The sequence below is a fragment of the Vipera ursinii genome, assembly GCF_947247035.1.
Source record: "Vipera ursinii genome assembly, chromosome: 6".
NCBI classification, from domain to species: domain Eukaryota; kingdom Metazoa; phylum Chordata; class Lepidosauria; order Squamata; family Viperidae; genus Vipera; species Vipera ursinii.
The window spans coordinates 13,747,049-13,770,789 of NC_139515.1; the positions used below are offsets into that span (position 1 = coordinate 13,747,049).

At 39.3% G+C, this 23,741-nt stretch overlaps 1 protein-coding gene across 5 annotated transcripts in view; it reads left to right on the top strand.

Moving 5' to 3' along the window:
- Positions 1 to 23,741, top strand: part of LOC310641825 (copine-8) — an 80,865-nt gene that overhangs the window by 51,594 nt on the left and 5,530 nt on the right. For 3 of the 5 annotated variants that reach the window (XM_083365099.1, XM_083365101.1, XM_083365103.1), the window contains 7 exons: positions 5,181 to 5,222; positions 6,293 to 6,368; positions 7,217 to 7,309; positions 9,431 to 9,492; positions 13,812 to 13,858; positions 16,021 to 16,202; positions 20,447 to 20,574. In XM_083365099.1, the coding sequence (XP_083221225.1) occupies positions 5,181 to 5,222; positions 6,293 to 6,368; positions 7,217 to 7,309; positions 9,431 to 9,492; positions 13,812 to 13,858; positions 16,021 to 16,202; positions 20,447 to 20,574 (630 nt within the window). The remainder of the gene's footprint in view (positions 1 to 5,180; positions 5,223 to 6,292; positions 6,369 to 7,216; positions 7,310 to 9,430; positions 9,493 to 13,811; positions 13,859 to 16,020; positions 16,203 to 20,446; positions 20,575 to 23,741) is intronic. The other 2 variants (XM_083365100.1, XM_083365102.1) reach the window with 1 other exon arrangement.

Sequence of the window (23,741 nt, forward strand, 5' to 3'; positions counted from 1 at the left end):
CCCAAACCTCGGCAGGTCTCCGTTCCTCCGCGCAGACCTGCCGACGTTTGGGGAGGTTTGGGCGCCTCCCCAAACGTCCCCAAACCTCGGCAGGTCTCCGTTCCTCCGCGCAGACCTGCCGACCTTTGGGGAGGTTTGGGCGCCTCCCCAAACGTCCCCAAACCTCGGCAGGTCTCCGTTCCTGTTTGGGGAGCTTTGGGCGCCTCCCCAAACCTCCCCAAACCTCGGCAGGTCTCCGTTCCTCCGCGCAGACCTGCCGACCTTTGGGGAGGTTTGGGCGCCTCCCCAAACCTCCCCAAACCTCGGCAGGTCTCCGTTCCTGTTTGGGGAGGTTTGGGCGCCTCCCCAAACGTCCCCAAACCTCGGCAGGTCTCCGTTCCTCCGCGCAGACCTGCCGACCTTTGGGGAGGTTTGGGCGCCTCCCCAAACGTCCCCAAACCTCGGCAGGTCTCCGTTCCTGTTTGGGGAGGTTTGGGCGCCTCCCCAAACCTCCCCAAACCTCGGCAGGTCTCCGTTCCTCCGTGCAGACCTGCCGACCTTTGGGGAGGTTTGGGCGCCTCCCCAAACGTCCCCAAACCTCGGCAGGTCTCCGTTCCTGTTTGGGGAGGTTTGGGCGCCTCCCCAAACCTCCCCAAACCTCGGCAGGTCTCCGTTCCTCCGCGCAGACCTGCCGACGTTTGGGGAGGTTTGGGCGCCTCCCCAAACCTCCCCAAACCTCGGCAGGTCTCCGTTCCTGTTTGGGGAGGTTTGGGCGCCTCCCCAAACCTCCCCAAACCTCGGCAGGTCTCCGTTCCTCCGCGCAGACCTGCCAACCTTTGGGGAGGTTTGGGCGCCTCCCCAAACCTCCCCAAACCTCGGCAGGTCTCCGTTCTTCCTGCCGACCTTTGGGGAGGTTTGGGCGCCTCCCCAAACCTCCCCAAACCTCGGCAGGTCTGCGCGGAGGAACGGAGACCTGCCGAGGTTTGGGGAGGTTTGGGGAGGCGCCCAAACCTCCCCAAACAGGAACGGAGACCTGCCGAGGTTTGGGGAGGTTTGGGGAGGCGCCCAAACCTCCCCAAAGGTCGGCAGGTCTGCGCAGAGGAACGGAGACCTGCCGAGGTTTGGGGAGGCGCCCAAACCTCCCCAAAGGTCGGCAGGAGGAACGGAGACCTGCCGAGGTTTGGGGAGGTTTGGGGAGGCGCCCAAACCTCCCCAAAGGTCGGCAGGAGGAACGGAGACCTGCCGATGTTTGGGGAGGCGCCCAAACCTCCCCAAAGGTCGGCAGGAGGAACGGAGACCTGCCGAGGTTTGGGGAGGTTTGGGGAGGCGCCCAAACCTCCCCAAAGGTCGGCAGGAGGAACGGAGACCTGCCGAGGTTTGGGGAGGTTTGGGGAGGCGCCCAAACCTCCCCAAAGGTCGGCAGGAGGAACGGAGACCTGCCGAGGTTTGGGGAGGTTTGGGGAGGCGCCCAAACCTCCCCAAAGGTCGGCAGGTCTGCGCGGAGGAACGGAGACCTGCCGAGGTTTGGGGAGGTTTGGGGAGGCGCCCAAACCTCCCCAAAGGTCGGCAGGAGGAACGGAGACCTGCCGAGGTTTGGGGAGGTTTGGGGAGGCGCCCAAACCTCCCCAAAGGTCGGCAGGAGGAACGGAGACCTGCCGAGGTTTGGGGAGGCGCCCAAACCTCCCCAAAGGTCGGCAGGAGGAACGGAGACCTGCCGAGGTTTGGGGAGGTTTGGGGAGGCGCCCAAACCTCCCCAAAGGTCGGCAGGAGGAACGGAGACCTGCCGAGGTTTGGGGAGGTTTGGGGAGGCGCCCAAACCTCCCCAAAGGTCGGCAGGAGGAACGGAGACCTGCCGAGGTTTGGGGAGGTTTGGGGAGGTGCCCAAACCTCCCCAAAGGTCGGCAGGTCTGCGCGGAGGAACGGAGACCTGCCGAGGTTTGGGGAGGTTTGGGGAGGCGCCCAAACCTCCCCAAAGGTCGGCAGGAGGAACGGAGACCTGCCGAGGTTTGGGGAGGCACCCAAACCTCCCCAAAGGTCGGCAGGTCTGCGCGGAGGAACGGAGACCTGCCGAGGTTTGGGGAGGTTTGGGGAGGCGCCCAAACCTCCCCAAAGGTCGGCAGGAGGAACGGAGACCTGCCGACGAGCCGCGGCCACACAGGGTATTCCTGTGTATTCAGGCTTGCAAAATGGCGGATCGAGCCTCTGCTGGCGGCAGAGGCTTGCAGAACGGCGGATCGGCTTATACTCGAGTCAATAACTTTTTCCAGTTTTGGGGGGTGAAATTGGGGGTCTCGGCTTATACTCGAGTCGGCTTATACTCAAGTATATACGGTAATATGCCAGATTTCTGCTTTCTTAAAAAGGCACAGCATTTTCACTAGCCAGTTTTCTTTGCTTTTATAAGTGCCATCCATTATGGAATGCAAAATATTAATCTAGTGCTCAAAAAAAAATCACTAATTTAAAAGTATGACAGTTGGAACAATTAACCAGTGGAACAACCTGCCTCTAGAAGCTGTGAATGCTCCAACACTGGAAGTTTTTAAGAAGAGACTGGACAGCCATTTGTCTGAAATGGTCTAGGGCAGGGGTGTTAAACTGATGGCCCGTGGGCCGGAGCATCACGGAGAAACCACGCCCATCCCATTGCTGGCAATGGGAAAAAGTTCCGATACATCGCGCGACATCACATGCCGTCGCGAGTTTGACATGTCTTGTGTAGGGTTTCCTGCCTGAGCAGAGGGTTGGACTAGATGACCTCCAAGGTCCCTTCCAACTTTACTACTATTATTATTATTATCCTATGAATTGTTTGGGTGTAGTTTATAAGGTAATTCTTCTTTCAGTATTTATCTAGACAAGTACAAGTACAAATTATTATACTTGTTTAAGTATAATATGATTGTTTAAACAGTTTGGTTTTGCATGGAAATTAGTTGTGAGTCTCAACCAATTTTCAACTGAAACAGACTTGAAAAAGGTATGGCCATGTCTTTAATATAAAGTCTTTGATTTTGGAGAACTGATAGCAATAATTATTAATAGACAATATATTGTCTATTATAAAATTAAGAAGTACCATGAAATAAGAACTAAAATATTTTGTTTTGAAAGCAGGCAGTTCAGTTAAAATTATGGGTACAGTTCAAACAAGCTGCTAAGCTTGTAAGCCGCCCTGAGTCTTTGGAGAAGGGCGGGATATAAATGGAATTAAAATAAATAAATAAAATAAAAATAAATTGACATGGACTAGAAAGAGTATACTAACCCAAAATGCTCATATATTCTGAGGTTTGAAATATATAGCATTCTGCACCTTCATTTTGTGTTACATTGAACTTTAAACTTATGGTTAACCAGTGCTTTTTTTGTAAAAGAAAAAGGTGCCGGAACTCACACATGTCATACAACCCGCCTTGCCTACCCTACAAGGTTCCATCAAAAAAAGGTGCCGGAACTCCGTTCTGAGCGTTCTATGAGAAAAAAAGCCCTGTGGTTAACCATATATGTAGACAACATTTGACATTAGTGACTAAATGTAGCTAGACGTAATTCCTCAGAAGCAGCTTCATTAATTTATTATATGCCTCTGCTGCCTTCCTCAGTAAATTCTGAGGAAGGCAGCGATAGTGACTCCAAATGATATATTGATGTTTAAGAACCCAATCTGGACAAGCTGATAGGCTTCATCTGACTTGGAAATGAGAAAGAGGTAAAAGCCATTTTTAACAACATTGATTTCTTTATTCATGACACAAATTCAATGACACATTCCTTCAGAGAAACATTCCTTCATCTTATCAAAGTAGAAATAGTAGTATAGGCTGTTACCTCTTATGAAGAGATCTGCAAACCTGAGTCTGAGATCTTTATTAGTCTTACAAGATGACTGTAATTTATAAACTGTGGCTTCCTATTAAGCAAGATGGTTAATGTTGTATAATATTCATTCTTGTGAATGATTACTATCGTGAAGAATTTAATCCTGCCCCTAAAATATTTCTCTGAGAGTAGATCCAACAATCCACATATTTCCAACTGAGTGTTCTTTTAGTATAATATAAAATGTCATATGGATAGTTTTATGTACTCTAGCAGCAGTATCTGCTACATCTGCCTGTCAGTCATCTATGGAATGAGAAGTTGGGATAACTGGACCTACCCTCAGAGAAATGTGTTTTTCAGGTAGGGAAAAATCTCTATTATTTTTCACTTAAATAATTTGATTAAAAATATTTTGTTTCATTACACTTACGTAGTTTTGTTCATCCACCATTTCTTTGCATTATATACCTGTAGATCCTTTTACATCCTACCCATGCTTATTTCTCCCTAAGTCATAAAAATATTAGAATGACTGCTAAACATTACCAAATAAATGAGAACAGATATTGAATGTTTTTGCCAATGACTGAAGATTTGGTTGTTCCCTATCCATGTATTAATTTATTTGTTTAATTAAAAAGTTTAGTATTTCAGTTTTTTAAAATACAAAATATGAAATATTTACAATATCTCATTCCTTCATTACAATAAAATTTAGGTTACATAGACCAGTTTGGGGAAAATAGTTGTGTTAAAGCCAAGTGTTTGTTAAACTTGTATTTATGTCAGTCCAGTCAACTGATGTAATTTATGTCATTTGCATAAGTTTACTTCATTTATTTTTTTAACATTTGTATTATGTATATAATTTTATGTAAATTAAGTGAAGCACATAATTATATAAATGATATCAATAGATGTAAATGACATATATTAAAGCAGTTGCCTAGACTGTTTTGAGAATAGTGGATTTTATTATTTTGAAATTAAATCTCACCTGAAATTCTGACTGTTGCATCTGAAATCTGCTGAAGAGGGATCTACAAAACTGAGGTTTTACTGTATCTCCTCCCCTGTGGTATCTTAAGTTTGGATACCTATGTTTGGAAGTAAGATATATATATTTTTCTCAGTCAAACAAAGAAAAATTGGCTAGATCTTTGAGTAACTACAGTAGTTTGACTTTAAAAGTTTTTTATAATGATTTTAGATTCAATTATATATCATCTTAATACTTGCCTCTTAAAAGGTATCTTGAGAAGTTTATAAATGAATTATATTGCCCTCTAAATTTGAGCAAAATGGCTGGCAGTGATAGCACAGTTCAAATAATTGTATTTTTTTACTCTAGAATGTTTTCTTTATTTTTTTTACAGAACAATTAAGATAGAAGTGTATGACTGGGATAGAGATGGAAGGTAATTATTATATACACTTCACTAAATGTATAGATAGAAGATATAGCATTACCTATATTTTTAATGCTAGGTGTTATGAAGGTGGATTTATCAATTAATTTGACTGAAACCTTTGATGGGAATATGCATATTAATAGAAAAGACATGAATTTTAGCAGCTCTTACTGCTTGCCGTTTCCTTACTTTTGCTGTCATTTATACACACATACACAAATACAAACACATATGTGCATACACTGTACTTCTACACTGAGCATACTGGTGTGTGAAAAAAACCCTTGATAAAATGCATTTGCCCCTTCACTTTTGAGAGACATGCTTTGGATTTTTATTTCTTTTAGCACAGGGAACCCCAACCTTTTTGGCGCCAGGGGACCAGTTTCATGGAAGATAATTTTTCCACAGACAGGGCTGGTTGGTAGTTTAGGTTCTCGCTCGCCCACTGCTTACCTCCATCTGTGTGGCCCAGTTCCTAACAGGCCATGGACGCGGGGGTTGGGGACCCCTGCTTTAGCAATTAGTTAATTTTTGAAAAAATGCCTGATGTGATGGTATTTTTTTATCAAGAATCAAACTTTTCTCTCTTTGATGCTTTTGATCCTTCTTTAAAAAAATAATGACTTAATAACCAAACTTTTGACTCTTTCATTTAAGTATACATACATTTCTCAGCTCCATTAACTGCTCTGCCTCCCTGTCCAATTAGTGGTTATTCCACAACCTAAGCATTTTATGGGTCACTGCCTTAATTGTCTCTTGGCCAGCAGCCCTCTAAAATTTGCTACTTCAAACATTAGCACTGTACTTTTTGAACAGAATCTTTAAAGTTTCTTGATAACAGTGTGATATTACAGAAGATCAGCTATGGCCAAGTGCAAACCATTGAGAATATGAACATGGGAAAGACCTGTGCTTTTATTATTAAGCGTATAGAGATTTGAAATACTGAAATCTGTACTCTCCAAAATTGTGAACAATTTACTTAAAATAACCTAGGCAAATGTATTAACATACAATATGTCACTGTAATGCTTGATTCTACTAATGTAAATATTTCTTTCTGTTTCTAGTCATGATTTTATTGGAGAATTCACAACAAGCTATAGGGAATTATCTAGAGGCCAGTCACAGTTTAATGTTTATGAGGTAAAGAGTTAAATTGATCTCTCTCTCTCTCTCTCTCTCTCTCTCTCTCTCTCTGTGTGTGTGTGTGTGTGTGTGTGTGTGTGTGTGTGCGCGCGCGCATGCGTATTTCCTTATTTTAAGAAATTAATACTTATCACCTCAAATCTTCACTTAAGGTTTATTTGAGAAATTGAGAAAAAGTAAAAACAGTCTTTGGCTGTTGTCCCAAAGGTGCTTTTTCCAAAAGGCAGTGGGACTTTCTCTTTTTCTTTGAAAATATTTTGCTTCTCATCCAAGAAGCTTCTGAACTGAAGATGCTTCTTGGCTAGGAACAGCATGTTGGAAACCAATAAGAAATTGATCTGACTGGATAGAGAGATGCTTTAGGTTGTATGCCAGTTGCACCCAATTCTTGCTCTGTTCACAGTCATGACTATGCCCTAGTCATCTCCAGATTGGACTGCCGTAATGTGCTTTACATGGAGTAGGCTTTAAATAATATCTGAAAGCTTCAGCTGATATAGAATGCAGTGGTGCAGGAAGTTATGTGTACTCCTAGGATAACACATGATACATCTCCGCTCTGTTTGGTGCATTATTGGCCAGTTTTCTTCCACTGACTTTCTCATCCCCTCTCTCCTCTCCCTGTTACTTCTTACTTTCTAGTCCTTCCTCTAATTAACTCCAAAGAAAAAGATATAGTAGCAGCCAAGGAGCCCATGCAAATTCATCTCTGCTTTTGAAAAGCTAGTTCTTTGGGGAAGTGTGTATAGTGGATGTTAAAGGGATTCAGTTGCATTCTAAAGGTGTATGAAACAAGGAAAAACTTGCATTAATATTGAGTATACTTTATTTGCTTATCTTCCTAGGTAATAAATCCAAAGAAAAAAGCAAAGAAGAAAAAGTATGTTAATTCAGGAACAGTTAAGTGCCTGGTTTTTATTACCATGTTTCCCTCCTTTGTATGTATCCTGAAGTAAGTTATGGTTCGTTGCAGTCAGCCAGATGTGCCATTTTTGTCTGCCTAACAAGTCCTTCCCAAGGACTTAGGATAGGTAGATGTGGATGTTTTATGGTGTTAGAGATATTGTTGCAGGATGTAAGTTGTTCTGAGCAATTGGCTGAAGTTGAATTTGTCAGTATTATTATTTATTAAATTTGTTTGCTACCCATCCTGTGTAAGCTGACTCAGGGCAGCTTACAACATTAAAATAAAACTATAAATATATAAATTCACATTACAATTACTGCAGTTAAATTCTGAAATAATTTGCGTAAGGAGCCTCCAAAATTTATCATCACTGACTTTAGATTGCTCAAAATATTAAAAAATAGTAAGACTTGGTCTGATATAGTTTTGAAATTTTCACTTAAGAGTTAACATAGTCTGGTAAAGTGCTTAAAAATAAACATAAAGCCTGAATAATTTTCTGACTTAGGAAACTTTGATTTCCTAGAAGTTAAATTATCAATAATAAAATTCATATGTGAAAATCTGAAGCTCTTTCATTTATCAGGAGCCAATAGTTCCTCCAAAACATTTCAGAAATTTAATATAAATTGCTTAGTTATTCTGAGGAAACAAAAACAGATAACTGTACTACTATTCTTATTCACATATATGAAGTGAAACTAGGAATAATAACCTTATACTTTGAAGGTTTTGTCTCGCCATGTTTTCTTTTGCTATTTACACAGTTGGCAATCATTAATGCTAGGCCCAGCAGTACTTTTAAACATTAATTTAGGAGATAATCCTGGTATTCTCTGAAAACAAAAATGCATGCACGCCTTCGGATAGAAACTTTATTTCACTCATTAATCAATAAAGGTACATTCAATAAACTGAATAATACAAAAAAGTATGCTCTAACAAGAACTATTAGCAACATGTAGCAAAGTGTTGCTATTTTTAGAGAAATAAACTTATTTTAATTGTTTAATGGATAATAAAATAAAAATTGGAGTACTTTGAAAATTTAAATAAAAGGGGTAAACTGTTATTGTCCCTGTAGAACTTGGCAATACAGAAGAACATGGGCTGTGGTTTCTGTGGTATCCATATCATAGGGACAATACTGGGTTTCATATGGGATTTTCCTATATCTCCCTTTCAGGACAGCAGTGTAGAGAGTATTAAATTGAGTTAAAATAAGGCTCTCCTAAATTGGGGAACAGTAATTGATGTAAACATGAGGCTGGTTTAGCCACTCATTAAGTAATTTGCAAGGGATGCAGTGGCTCAGTGGGTTAGGATACTGAGCTTGTCGATTAGAAGGTCGGCAGTTTGGCGGGTCGAATCCTGAATGACGTGTAGCAGAGTGAGCTCCTGTTACTCATCCCAGCTTCTGCCAACCTAGCAGTTCGAAAGCACGTAAAAATGCAAGTAGAAAAATAGGGACCACTACGGTGGGAAGGTAACAGCGTTCCGTGCGCCTTTGGAGTCTAGTCATGCCGGCCACATGACCACGGAGATGTCCTCGGACAAGCGATGGCTCTTCGGCTTTGAAACGGAGATGAGCACCGGCCCCTAGAGTCAGAAATGACTAGCACGCATGTGCAGGGGAACCTTTACCTTTACCTTAAGTAATTTGCAATTATATTATTAGAGAAAGTAGCAATTTCTGTTGATTTCTGTATCTATGATCCTTTGCCATAGTATTGATCTAGTTTGATCTGACCATTGGTGAAACCATAGATACTCAGTTTCTTTTGGATCACTATTTCCCAGGAAGTTTGAAGTTGTCTGCCAATATTGCAAGGGTCAGAGGCATACAGTCTGATTCCTTGCTTGCATTGCAGGAATTGATAGGTGAAATCCTCCAAACAGAGCTGTCAATAGGGAAATGACAGGACTCTTCTCAATAGTTGTGGATTTTGTAAAGTGGAGAAAAAAGTTGTTACTGATACATACCAGGATCACACAAAATGTTTCACTTTACTGTATAACGGAAAGTTTTAAATAAATATAAACTTTTCTAATTTAAAACAATATTTCAGTATTCTAAAAATAGATGTTCTTTATCTGTATGGCTGTTTTGAAAATCAATGTTCATTACTTCTTATATATCATTTACTCTCAGGTAACTTTACTTTCCTTCCTAGTGGAAACAGAAGTTTCATTTCTCGACTATATTAAAGGAGGGTAAGTAAATACTCCAGAGAGCTGATTAAAAACTAGATTTTGCATTAAGAATAAAATAGGAGCATAAATTCTTTGCACTAGTTTCTTACAGAGATATTGTTTTAGGTATAGTCGTCAGGTCTCTGTCAAAGACATAATACTACTAGAATATGTTTATTAGGACATGAAGAATCAGGAATAATATTTTTATTGTAGCAAAATGATAAATCCATTATAAAGAATTTCAGTGACTTCTGTATCAAATGCAAGTTCTATTTATATTACAAGGAGTGTTCAAATTTATTGTGCCTCTTCTACTTCTGCTTATATGAGGGCTAAAAGCAATTCCTTGTGGTACCAGCCTGATGTAGGTACCAGTCTTCAAATCATGTGAGAACTAATTTCAAACAGTATAAAAGAATATAACAACTTAGGAGTTTTGATTGTTATTATACATATTTTGTAATTATATTATTAAGAATATTAAATAAATAACATATGCTGTGTGGTTCTCTCTGACCTTGGTTGTTTACCTACAGATATTTCATTCCCAAACAAGCTAACATCATCAGTGCTAGAAGGGAGTGGGGTTTATTAAGTTATATTAATATGGGAGAACATGGTTCAGAAATGCAACTAAATCAATAAATTATCAACCACTTGATAAATTTAAATGTTAAACTATCAATACAAATAAAAATATGTAGCAAAAAAACTAAAAAAGACAAGGTTTCAAAATGTATAATAAGTACCGTAATAGTAAAGCAATAATAAAGTAAGTAAATAATAGTAAAGCATAGCTTATCATTTTGAGCATGTGTTGTTATGTCCTAATTGAATTCTTCACGTGTGGATCTGGTTGTACATGCCTAACAGTACTCCATTTTAAATCTTTCAGAAATTACAGATTACAAGGATTGTTACACCAAGTGGTTTTGCTTTGGTTTCTTTTGGATGATTGTGTAGCATTTAACCTAAACAAGGCTTTTTGAAATCTGAAGGCTTGTTTTTGCTTTCTGACATTTAAATTAAAGGTAATAGACATGTAGTATATGGTTTGTCTTAATATATGTACTATCCAGATGAGGATTTATCTGTAATAAGCCTCTACATTTTAGTGAAATGATGTACGTTTCACTTATAAATTAATTTTTAATAGCTGTATTAAAGTTACAGGAACTGGCAGATGTGGTCTCAGAACCACTGAACTATATTTTTCAAAGATCCTGGAGCACTAGGGAACTACCAGAGGACTAGAAAAGAGCTGACGTAGTTCCCATCTTCAAAAAAAGGGGGGAAGTGGACCAGCAAAACGCTATGAACATAATAATATATTTGTACTTCAGGGAGGCATTTGACAAAGTAAACCCCTTGTGAAAGTTTCCCAGGAGGCGGGGTCTGGTGTGATTAATGTTTCCCTGCAGGAGGGGTAGCATTTTAAGGAGGTCTCTCCTTAAGAAGTCATTGCTGGGTTCCACCCTGCGGGATAATTTTTAACATGTCTCCAATCTTCCTTTTTTGGGGAAGGTTGTTGAGAAGATTCCCGTCCAGAGGTTCCCGGGTGAAATGAATTATTTAGACACCAATCAGGATTCAGACCTGGATATGGAATGGAAACGGCGTTGGTTGCGCTTTTTGATGATCTCTGGCAGGAGCGGGATGGGGGTAATACATCCATCCTTACTCTACTTGACTTCTCGGCGGCCTTTGATACCATTGACCATGGTATTCTTTTGGAGAGACTTGGGAGTGGGAGGCTCTGTGCTGTCCTGGTTCACTTCCTTTCTCTGTGGCCCCTCTGTCAATATTGATAGTGAGAGGTCCATCCCTCATCTACTGCTTTGCAGAGTGCCATAGGGCTCATTACTCTCTCCACTTCTGTTTACAATCACCGTGGATGGAGATATCAGCAATATGCTGTTGATACTCAGGGAGTATGTCTTGGCCCATGGTGAGTTAAGAGATGCCATGACCTCCCTCTTGCAGTGCTTGGAGGCTGTTAAGGGCTGGATGGGGAGCAACAGGCTGAAACTGAGTCTTGACAAGATCGAGTGGCTCTGGATCTGGGGTTCTTTGGTCCTTGGAGAATTGCCATCTTTGGTTTTGAATGGGGTGACAAAGGAAGAGAAAACTATGCCAATCTATGATATTTCTGTTCATTATTTCAATATGTTGATAATAAACCCAAGTAATAGTTGCTTGGTCATGCTACTTGCTGGGATATCTTTCCTTTGTTGACATTTAGTACTGTAAAAACCAGATTAGAAACACCAGTTAAGATAGGCAAAAAAAGTGGTAAGTGAGCACTTGTCCACCATAGACGAGTTCATGTCACAAGGACCGGATGGATTACACCCCAAGGTTATGAAGGAACTGGCAGATGTGATCTCAGAACCACTGAACTATATCTTTCAAAGATCCTGCAGCACTGGGGAACTACCAGAGGATTGGAAAAGAGCTGATGTAGTTCCCATCTTCAAAAAAGGAAAAAAATGGATCCAAGAAACTACAGACCTATCAGCCTGACCTCAGTACCTGGGAAGATTCTGGAAAAGATAATCAAACAACGAATCAGCGAACACCTAGAGGCGAACAAAGTCATTACTAAAGGCCAACATGGGTTTGTCAAAAACAGATCATGCCAGATAAATCTTATTGCATTCTTTGACCAAGTGACAAAATTAGTGGACCAGAGGAATGCTGTGGATATAATTTACTTGAACTTCAGTAAGGCGTTTGATAAAGTGCCACAACCTACCACTTGATAAAATAGAAAAATGTGGTGTGGGTTAGACAGCATCACCACCAGATGGATTCAAAGCTCGCTGACTGGCTATACCAGGAGTAGGCAACCTCGGCTCTTTTATGACTCATGGACTTCAACTCCCAGAATTCCTGAGTCAGCAAAGTTGAAGTCCATGAGTCATAAAAGAGCCGAGGTTGCCTACCTCTGGGCTATACTCAGTGTGTGGTCCTCAATGGAACTGCATCTACATGGAGGGAAGTTTTTAGTGGGGTGCCCCAGGGCTCTGTTCTGGGCCCAGTGCTCTTCAACATCTTCATAAACAATTTGGACGAGGGGATAGATGGGGAACTCACCAAATTTGCAGATGACACCAAGCTGGCAGGAATATCCAACACTCTAGAAGACAGGCTTAAGATACAGGAGGATCTGGACAGACTTGAACACTGGGCACTATCTAAAATGAAATTCCATGGTGAAAAAGTAAGGTTCTACATTTAGACAAGAAAAACCAAATGTACAGGTATAGTATAGGTGGTATCTTGCTCAACAGTAGTAACTGTGAGAGGGATCTTGGCATCCTAGTGGACAATCACTTAAATATGAGCCAGCAGTGTGCTGCAGCTGCCAAAAATCCAATACAGTGCTAGGCTGCAGTAACAGAGGGATAGAATCAAGATCACATGAAGTATTAATACCACTTTACAAAGCCTTGGTAAGGCCACACTTGGAATACTGCTTCCAGTTTTCGTCAGCACAATGTAAAAAAGATATTGAGACTCTAGAAAGAGTACAGAGAAGAGCAACAAAGATGATTAGGGGACTGGAGGCTAAAACATATAAGGAACGGCTGCTGGAATTGGGTATGTCTAGTTTAATGAAGAGAAGGGCAAGAGGGGAGATGATAGCAGTGTTCCAATATCTCAGGGGCTGCCACAAAGAAGAGGGAGTCAAGCTATTCTCCAAAGCACCTGAAGGCAGGACAAGAAGCAACGGATGGAAACTAATCAAGGAGAGAAGCAACCTAGAACTGAGGAGAAACTTCCTGACAGTTAGAACAATTAACCAGTGGAACAACCTGCCTCCAGAGGTGGTGAATGCTCCAACACTGGAGGTTTTTAAGAAGAGACTGGACAGCCATTTGCCTGAAATGGTATAAGGTTTCCTGCCTGAGCAAGGGGTTGGACTAGATGACCTCCAAGGTCCCTTCCAAATTTATTATTTATTTATTATATTATTATTATTATTATTATTATTATTATTATTATTATTATTATTATTATTATTCAGTATATTTGTCTCAAATCACATGGATTAATCCTTTGTAAGGGGATTATACTTTTAATTGTGATCAGCATATTTAAAAAAAGGAATATTCCAAATATATGACAAAAGAGTATAAGTGCATACTCTTTTGAATGCCATTTTCATAAAAGATCTTTCTAAAAGATAATAAGTTTAATTTTTGATCAATGCAGCTTGAAATTTATATATGGGAACATTTGTAATTAAGTATGTTTTATTGTTTTTTCTTATATTCCTCGTATACTAAACCTCACTCTTAAATAATTTGCATTATTAATGTTTTTTTTAATAGGACTCAAATCAATTTCACCGTGGCTATTGATTTTACAGCTTCAAATGGTAAGAGTTGTATTGTTGGGGCATACCATACAGTTTTCTAAACATTTCAATTGTGGGAACTATTTTGATGTTATATGCTTTCATTTTGGCTTAATGTATTCTAAAAGCTTAATGCAAGTAAATTACAGTGGTTTGGAAGCAAAAGTTCACTCTCTAAATAGAAAAGCGCTAATGGCTTCATTCTGCATATTCCCACATTATGCTAAGGATTTCTCAATTTTAATAGCCATATCTTCAGGAGGGAGGAAATAAAGTCCTTTTATTGAAGACATTTCTGTCTATAGAAATGTGGATCAAAGCCAGTACATTCAAACTGAGAATGCATTATTAAGCGCACTAGAGAGAGTTCTTTTGTCTTGTTTGCTGTGAAAAATGCTGTGCTGTATTGCAGTAACCTAGCATTCACTGCCTAGATTCCTTTCTGATATATTATTAGAAAAAGATGGGAAGCCTTGGTTACTGAAAGCTTTTAATTATCTTACCCATGAGAGGCTATTAGACTGCTATTTGTTTTTGGCATTATATGTTTATATTCATTTTTATATACAGTAAAAATCAAGTCTAAATCTAGGTTTGCATATATCTATACAATATGGTTATATTTGTATGCAATTTACTGTATGGTGTATACCAACAAATATTTAGGCTTGTTTTATAAAACCAGAAAACCATGGTTTGATTTGATAAAAAAAGACATGAATAAATCTAGATCTTGGAATCATATGATGCCTCCTTTTCTTCTTTCTATCACTATGGCTGGAAGGAATAGTTTTATTAATTACACTTGCCATATATTATGAAATATAAACTGTGCTCCATTTTAATTCTTTTATTTTTAATTAATTTGAAAGCTTTTGTTGCTTATTTTTGTTCTCAAAATGAGCTCATGAAGCCTAGCAGAAAATTAAATCAAGTGGTTGGGCTAGAAGACTTCCAAGGTCACTTCCAGGCATATGATTCTATGGCTCTTCACATAATCTTAGGAAGTTCAAAGTCATCCATAGAATCTAGTGCTTACAGTGAAATATGGACATCTGTTATGGGCGTAATTGTATAAAATTTTAGATACTGTTCATAAAGACATTTTTTAAAAGTTCTCTTATTTTTAGAACTTGAAACAGGTTTATCTGCAACCTTTGATTTAGAGATAAGTTTGGCTCTCAATCTCCATTTCTCTGTTTTGGTGACTATACATTTCTTTTGAACTATTGCTGCACAATTTTCAAATTTAGCAAAATTAAAATTGCCATGATTTAATATAATTTTTAAAAATGACCAAAGCAGTATACCTGTGTGCCCATTTAGCCCATTATATACTTACATTGAATACAGTAAAAACATACTTGAACAAATACTTAACTTTGCTGTCCACATTTTGAAAACGTTGTGTAGCTTTTTCATCACTAACAAATTTATTGTCGAAGTCTGTGTTACTCACATGGAAAAGAAGGCAGCCTTTGATGGAATAATGGGGAATTCAGTTCTGTGTGGAAGTTGAGGGCAGAAATAATCAGAAATATCTATTAATAGTAGAAATATCTGTTAAGAAAGTAGCAATTAGAGAGATGCTTGCTCCTACAGTCATACCTTGGTACTCAACTGCTTTGAAACTTGTTGAATTTGGTACTCAAAACATATTTTGACAAGACAATTTTGTCCTGGTAGTCGTCGTTTGTTTGATATTCAACATGCAAGCTAAAACTTGTCAGTGTTGGTTGCTGGATGACTCAATACACTTTCCAGCTGAAACAAAAGGTCATACATTAGTCCTGCAGTAGCTCTTACCTTGTGCACATCCCCTTGCGGTCTTATCTTAGCTTGTGGTCATTTTGTGTATTTTTTTTCTGATCAATACAGAACAGATAAAATGAAGTTTTATTTAATCTAAGTATTCATTTTTGGGCTTATTTCTTATGTAAAGTAATGATATACAGCCCTATCTTTTTACATGTTGCCTTAAAAATGTACATTGTTTTTGGTTTGGAACGCATTTAATTTATTTGCATTATTCCTTATGGAAAAAATTTGGTATTTAATGTTTTTGGTACTTGTGCCTCCTGAAACCAATTAACAACCAGTACCAAGGTGCCAAGTATAGAGAACTATAAACGTACATATTAAGTCACATCAACTAAACATCCTCTACATATATTTTAAAACAGGTAACCCTGCACATCCAACCTCACTTCACTACATGAATCCATACCAACTGAATGCATATGGCATGGCATTAAAAGCAGTCGGTGAAATCATTCAAGACTATGATAGTGACAAAATGTTTCCAGCTCTAGGTTTTGGTGCAAAACTGCCCCCGGATGGAAGAATATCTCATGAGTTTGCCTTGGTAAGAAATATATTTATTTGCTTGCATGTTTAATTTATAAGTCACCCATCTCACCATTAAAGCAACTTATGTAGCAGTAGTTGTTTTTTTAAAAAAAGAACATGTTCAAAGATTGCGCATTCTTATTTTGCTTCTTTTATTTTTTTAAATGTACTGATTTGATCATCTCCAGGTTTACTTGGCCTAAGTATTAAGGAGAGATGCTAAGACTGTAAAGTTCTTCTATATGGGTACAATGCCAATGAGATGGATAGCTGTCTGACAATAGCAGAAGAAATAGGCCTGTAGGGTCAAATATAATTCTGAGCCCTGAGATGTTCTGTTCCAGCCTACGACCGGCCCTGTTTGTGTGTCAGGGACAACCCCTTTTTCCTTTTAACAATCAATAGGCTGGAAAAACCCAACCCAAATTTATCTACATTTCAAACAAAAAAGCAGCAGAATATTTCCTTCAATAAATGAATCAAAATATCAAACGAGTCAACAAACAAGAGTTAAACAGAAGTAACAAGAACAGACCAGGATTCTCTTAGAATGTCTCCAAACAGTTGCCTTCAGCAACCAACCACCCCCACACACCTTCCCCTTTTATTATCAGTCCCAAGGCGTGGCTTCTCACTGCCTTCTCCTCCTCTCACTGAGTTGTCTCATTGATTTGCTCTGCTCTGCTCTGCTGGATTGCCTTCTGCTTCTAGCATCTCTGAATAGATTGAGATGTGACTGAGTCCGACACCTCGTACTCACACAGCTGAGCCTCATGAGGAACATGACTGGAGGGGCCAGGCTGAGAGTCCCGCAGTGCATCAGAGCCTCCCTCTAACACCAAAGGCTCTCCAAACCCCTCCTCCTCCTCCTCAGATTCATCGGACTCAGCTGCTGGGAGCACAAGCTGACACTGAATCACAACATGGGATCAGAAACCTGGTCCAGGTCTGGGACTTAATATTTGGCACATTAGCTTCAAGCCTCAAGACTGCATTAGGGATGCATTTTGGGGTATCAAACTAAGTCCTAAAACTATTCAATTCAGTGGTTTCATAAGCCCTTAGGCTTATATATGGGTCAAGTTGTATCTCAGGTTATTTATTTAATAAATCACTTTATATAGCCTCTCATTTCACAAAGAAGCGACTTTGGACAGCATACAAGAGAGCTAAAAACAGTTAATAAAACCATTAAAAAGCATAAAAACCAAGCAAAACAAAAACCAGACAAAATCAAGCAAAACTAGAAATATTAAAATAAAAAAAACTATAATAGTTGGTCAACTGTTTTATCCGTAAACAGTTTGATTGCAAGTTTGTTACCTATATAATTTAGGCAGTGCTTGTTCATTCTTTTGGGCAGTAGAAATGACATAATTTACTTGGAATGTTAATTTCTTAGAGACCAAAGATACTGTGCATAGTATTTAAAACATTTGAAATGCTCTAATTCATGGGAATCAATTGTCCACTTGTGTTTTTGTCCTTTGTTGGAAAAAAACTAAAAACTTTAAAACAATTAGTTGATAACTAATTGTTCCTTATTGCAGTAGAATGGCAGGGTTCTTAGTGCCCACTTCATGACTATAAAAGAGAAGGAGAGAAGAACAGCATCAGCATACAGTGGGAATTGGGAGATGTCTATCAGCTAATTTAGGTGCATGGATAACAACTCTCTGAAGGGTTTAAACAGTTGATAAACATGTTAAAAAGCAGTGACACTAAAATACGTCCTTGTTTCATCTCCTTGGCAGTCTGTATAGTCAGAAATGCCCCCTCCCTGTTACTCTAAGGTTTATTGTATAATGTATGGATTAAGAGCCACTTTCGTCTAGTGCAGGGGTAGGCAACCTTGGCTCTTTTATGACTCGTGGACTTCAACTCCCAGAACTCCTGAGCCAGCTATGCTGAGGGGAAAGGGAGAGTTTCCAAGCTGAGCCATGCTGGCTCAGGAATTCTGGGAGTTGAAGTCCAGGAGTCATCAAGGTTGCCTACCCCTAGCTAGTGGACTAAGTTTACCAGGCTAGAAACTGGGAGATTGAGTTCTAATGTAGCTTTAGTCATGAAAACCAGCTGGGTGACCATGGACCAGTCACACACTCTCAGCTCAACTCACTTCATAAAGTTGTTGTGTGGGAGAAAAAGGAGGAAGTAGTGTTAGATATGTTTGCCACCTTGAGTTGCTTATAATAATAAGAAAGGCAGCATATTAAACCAAGCCAACAAACGAATGAATTGCATCATAGTTTGCATTCAGAATATGCTGCCACTATTACATGATATATGTATTTAGATTTTATTTAGCCCTCTTGTCTCTTTTAACATGCAATATATACCTGCCTTATATATCTTCCAAGCATCTAAGCAATCAATCAGGAAGAGTAGAGTGGCTTTCTTTTTTTCTTTTTTATTTAAAAAGTTTTACAATACATTTTGACTTTAATCCCCCCTCCCCCACCCCTATCTAGCCCTCCCTATCCCTCTCCCCCTTTCCCTCCTCCCCCCCCGACTTCCCAGAGCTAAATACAGGGTATAAAATCGAAAAACAGACATAAGCACCCCTATGTTATCAACAATAAACTATTAATTCTATCTCCCTCTAGCTCATATAAAATGAATACAAACAATATTAATATTACAAATAAAGTAAAAAAGAAAAAGAGGAAAACAGAAAAAGAGCTTTACTCAGAATAGATTTTCTTAATCCCAGTCCTTATTCATATTAATTTCAAAAAAAAAGAAAAAAACTTTCACCTACTATTTACATTCTCCCACCTTTCTCTAATTTCTAAACAAATTCTCAGTTACGCGCCAAAAGCGCCTATCTCTGTTAACCTTAATAATCTCCAACCAAACTAAACTATGATCAAAAATAGTTCTTGCATGTATCACGCCAAATGTCTCGCAGTTCCAAATCATCCTTGAGTTCAAATAAAAAGAGTAAAAAAAGGTTTAGGCAGTCTCTAAGACAACTTGTTGTTAATTAGGAGCTTGCGTACCCATTCTTAGTTCAACACATACTTTTAGTCCATAACCCTAATATACTTTTCTAGCAAGCAAATAACATCAATCTTAAATTGTGTTAAATATTAAAAAAACTTTCTTTCTCCTCTATGATAAATTTAATCCATTGACATTCTAATTTAAAAATTTAATCAGCAATTTTGACGCCCCAAAGCTTTTGGAGCACGTCTGTCATGACCCCCATAACTTCTTTGGACCGCGCCCCTCCCACAGCTTCACTGTAAGTACGCTTTGGAGATTCCATAACTTTCTGCTGGTCTTGCTCTTGCTCTCGTCTCGCTCTTCTTAGGGCGGCACGCGTCATCCTCTGGCCTCCTGCAACAACCGATGAGACTGTAACTTGATCCCCTCCAACACCATTGTCCTCTGTCTGTCTATCTGCAACATCTTGAAGCTTTCCCTCGCCGTATCCCTTTACAGCTTCCAAAAATGATAGGGGGGTTGCTTTTAACACATTGCTATAAAAATCACGTGCCTGGGCCACAGTAACCAGACGATGTCTTTTACCTTCGTGCGTCACCACCACTTTTTTCTTATTTATGGGTTTCTGAGAAGTATCTTACTGGTATCTCAGTACTGAAAACAAAAAGGCTGTCATATAGATACATCCTCAGTTTGGTTCAATTTAGGATGGACACATTTTTTCCTGTCATGTATCAGAAAAAGTACCAAATTAACAAAAGAAATACATTCTTTCTTGGCAAATTTGATCAAACCTATCGTTTGTGCTTGGCTTCACTTCTGTTTTCATCTTCCATCATCTTGTCTGAATGATTTCACGAAATTTTAAGACATTGCATGTGATTCTACCTAACGTATGGGAAGATGAGTAGAAATGAAGAAATTTTGCAGATTATCCGTAGCAATGGGGATGGTGTTGTGATAATTAAGTGAATTTAAAAAGAAAAAGGCTAGAAGTGAAGGATATGTGATCAAGGAAGCACATGCAGATTCTTATTATAGTTTCCAGAATTTTGTGAGTACACCTCCCTCCTTACTTGGATTTGGAGATTTTGAATGGATAATGGGCAAAATGAGCGATTTAAGCTTTGCAGTTACTTAAGGAGCCACTTCATCCTTTAAAACTCCTGAAACTATCTTAAAATACAGTTTGTCTACTTTTTTAGAGTCCCATATAGCCCATGCAATGCTCAGTGTGGCCTTTGTCAGTCATAATACTATATTATAAATAACATTCTCAGCAGTTAAAACGTTTTCCTGGTTTTAACTTTACAGAATGGAAACCCACAAAATCCTTATTGCAGTGGAATTGATGGCGTAATGGAAGCGTACTATATGAGTTTAAAATCTGTGCAGCTTTATGGACCAACCAACTTTGCTCCAGTTATTAATCATGTAGCAAGGTAATGAATATGTTTAATATCCAGTACTGAAACTTTATGTAAAAATATTCCAAAAAAAATTTGTTTAACGTAGTCTTCATTAATATGGAAGGAAGAACTGCATCTTTTTTTTTGCCTTCAGAATATTCTGCCATTACTTATTTATTCCTCTTGTTTTTTTTTAACATGAAGAGTCATTTGTGTTTTGAATTCTTGATTGTTCATGAATATTTAGGCAAGGGAATCATGTGGGGTGCTTATGAAGCAGAAACTGTTTCAGGGGGGGGCATTAGGTTTTTTTAACACATTATGGAACATGAAACATCAGACATTCTGCCTTTCAGATCAGCTGAGGTTAAACAAAAATAAAATCTCAAAATTTTGTTATTTTAGATTTTGGCTTAAAATAACCTCCAGGGGTTATAGAGTGGTTCTGTGGTGGTATAGGAGTATGTTGTCCCTTTTCTTCTCTCACATTCTATTGGATGTCTATCCCTTCACTTATCAATAGTTTTCCCTTCTCTCTGTCTCCCCTCATCTGCCAGTGCCAGTGTTGGTTTTTTGTTGCTTAAAGGTAAAGGTTCCCCCGCATATGCGTGCTAGTCGTTTCCAACTCTAGGGGCCGGTGCTCATCTCTGTTTCAAAGCCGAAGAGCCAGCGCTTGTCCGAGGACGTCTCCGTGGTCATGTGTCCAGCATGACTAGATGCCAAAGACGCATGGAACGCTGTTACCTTCCCCCCGTAGTGGTCCCTATTTTTCTACTTGCATTTTTATGTGCTTTCGAACTGCTAGGTTGGCAGAAGCTGGGACGAGTAACAGGCGCTCACTCTGCTACGCGTCACTCGGGATTCAACCCGCCAAACTGCCGACCTTCTGATCGACAAACTTAGCATCCTAACCCACTGAGCCACCGCGTCACTTTTTGTTGCTTATACCCCCCAAAACAACACACTTTTGCTCAAAACATCTAGAGCACCACTATGCACAGAGTAAACCTTTTGTGCATCCATAGACTCATTTGCAATTATAACTACATTTCAGTGACAGTTAGTTTATTTTCACACTATAAACTCAATGAAGCAAGATTTCACAGTATTTTGCTCTATATCCATCAAACTATACATTATTATCAACGTAAATCACAAACCTCCTAGACAATAAAGTTTCCCAAGACCAGATCTCTAGTAGACACAATTCAATTCAACTGGAAAACAGGAATGAAATCAAATGCAGCAATTTATTGCTGACTGCCTCAGTGCAATACAAGGGCTCATAAAGCTGAAGTAGTTCAGACCCATAGCTTTTTCTTCACATAAATTAACAATCTCTGCACAGCATTGGGTGGCCTTGAAACTGAGCCATTGTTGAGTGTTTACTTAACTGCCAGCTCTGGCTTGAGAATTGGTAGCTTTCTATTTTACAAGTATAAAAAACGGAAAGAGGGATACATAATTAAGGCAGAATACCAGCATATAGCAAGAATCTGTAGAGATGAAGTCAGACTTGCAAAAAAAGGTGCGTTGAATATGTCTGCCGCCTTGCATTATTTGTATAAGTAATAAATGTGGGATATAAATAAATAAATACTTCTTACTTGGATGTTACCCATGATCTTCAAAATAACATTTTGAGGCTAACTTTACTTGCCAAGCATCTTGTTGATTGCACACCTAACATTCTGGCAGAGAAGGATAACCCAACTTTCGTGATTTAATTTATTTTGCTTATAAAGAAGTTTGTAATAGGACTGAAAAACTCCCATTTGCCTCAAACATAAGTGTTTAAGTAACTCTTTATACTGTGCTGTCCTCTTCATGTACCCAGCCTTCTATTTATGTGTTCATAAAATGGAGAATTAAATTCTAAATAGAACTGGTTGAAGGTTTTCAGTAATAATATATTAGGGAAGTGATTACTATCTGGAGTATAAGCATAAAATTCTAACAGAAATATATTTTTTCTGTATAGAAGATTGACTTTTTATCCTCGCCATAAGACAGATATTATTGCCTATTTGGATGCCACTGCAGTTCATGCATAAACTTTAAAAAGTTCTCAGCTCATCTGAGGAACTCCTCATAGACTAGGTTGTGCAAAGAGTGATGGACTACAGTGTTTGAACAATGAAAAGGGCACCCAGAAATGACATGTGCATCATACTGGTCATCCTAGTTGTTGGCCCTACTAGCCTCTACTCCATATCTTGATGTGTCCTTGCGGCAAAGCCTCTTTTCAAATCTGAACTTCCTACAGTACAGACTACCTGCTAAAATATCTTTATATTTATTCCCTCTGCCTCAGAGCACAGAGGATCTCTCTTTTCCAACTGTAAGATTTCATAAAAACAAGAATGGTCTTAGTCCTGAACAAACAACATCCAATTAAGGAACAAAATATTTTAGAAATGAACCACCGGCTTAAGAGTTGGTGCCACCAAGAGAACTTTGGTTTCCTAGACCATGGTCTGCATTACCTACATGAAGGTCTTCTAGCACGGGATGGGCTGCACCTCTCAGGAACTGGGAAGAATGTTCTCAGAAAACGACTTCAGAAAACAATTTATCAAAAGAGTTTTAAACTAAAATTGAAGGGGGAGGATGACCAATCCTTAGGATCTTTAGGACCTAATCCCAAGCATAAACCCTAAGACAGTCAACCAAACAATGAGGTAGAGTGATCAGAAGGAAGAAAATCTCAGAAATAAAGTGGGAGATACAGGAAACATACCCAGAGTCAACCATACGGAACTCAAATGCCTATACATGAACGCTCAAAGTCTAGGGAACAAAAAGGTGAACTTGAAGTACTAGTACACAAGGGCAAGTATGATATAGTTGCCATTACGAAAACTTGGTGGGAGGAAACTCATGGCTTGAATGTACTAATAGAAGGATACAAACTGTTCAGAAAAATTAGATCTAACAAAAGAGAAGTGTCAAGTGCCAGGGAAATCGGGATTCAGGCAGTTCAAATGAGTATAAAGATTTATTGCAAGCTTAAGCTCGCTACAAGAATCTGAACTACTAATGGTCAAGGGAAATTAGTGGGAGTTAAGAATAGAAAAGAATTCATGGTGGCCTGGACTTAGATCTTTTGTGGGTGTGGAGGGGACTCATAACTGATGACATGCTTGACCTCAGGCTTAGCCTGGTCATCTCCTACAAGCAAGTGGAGCTGCATGATATGT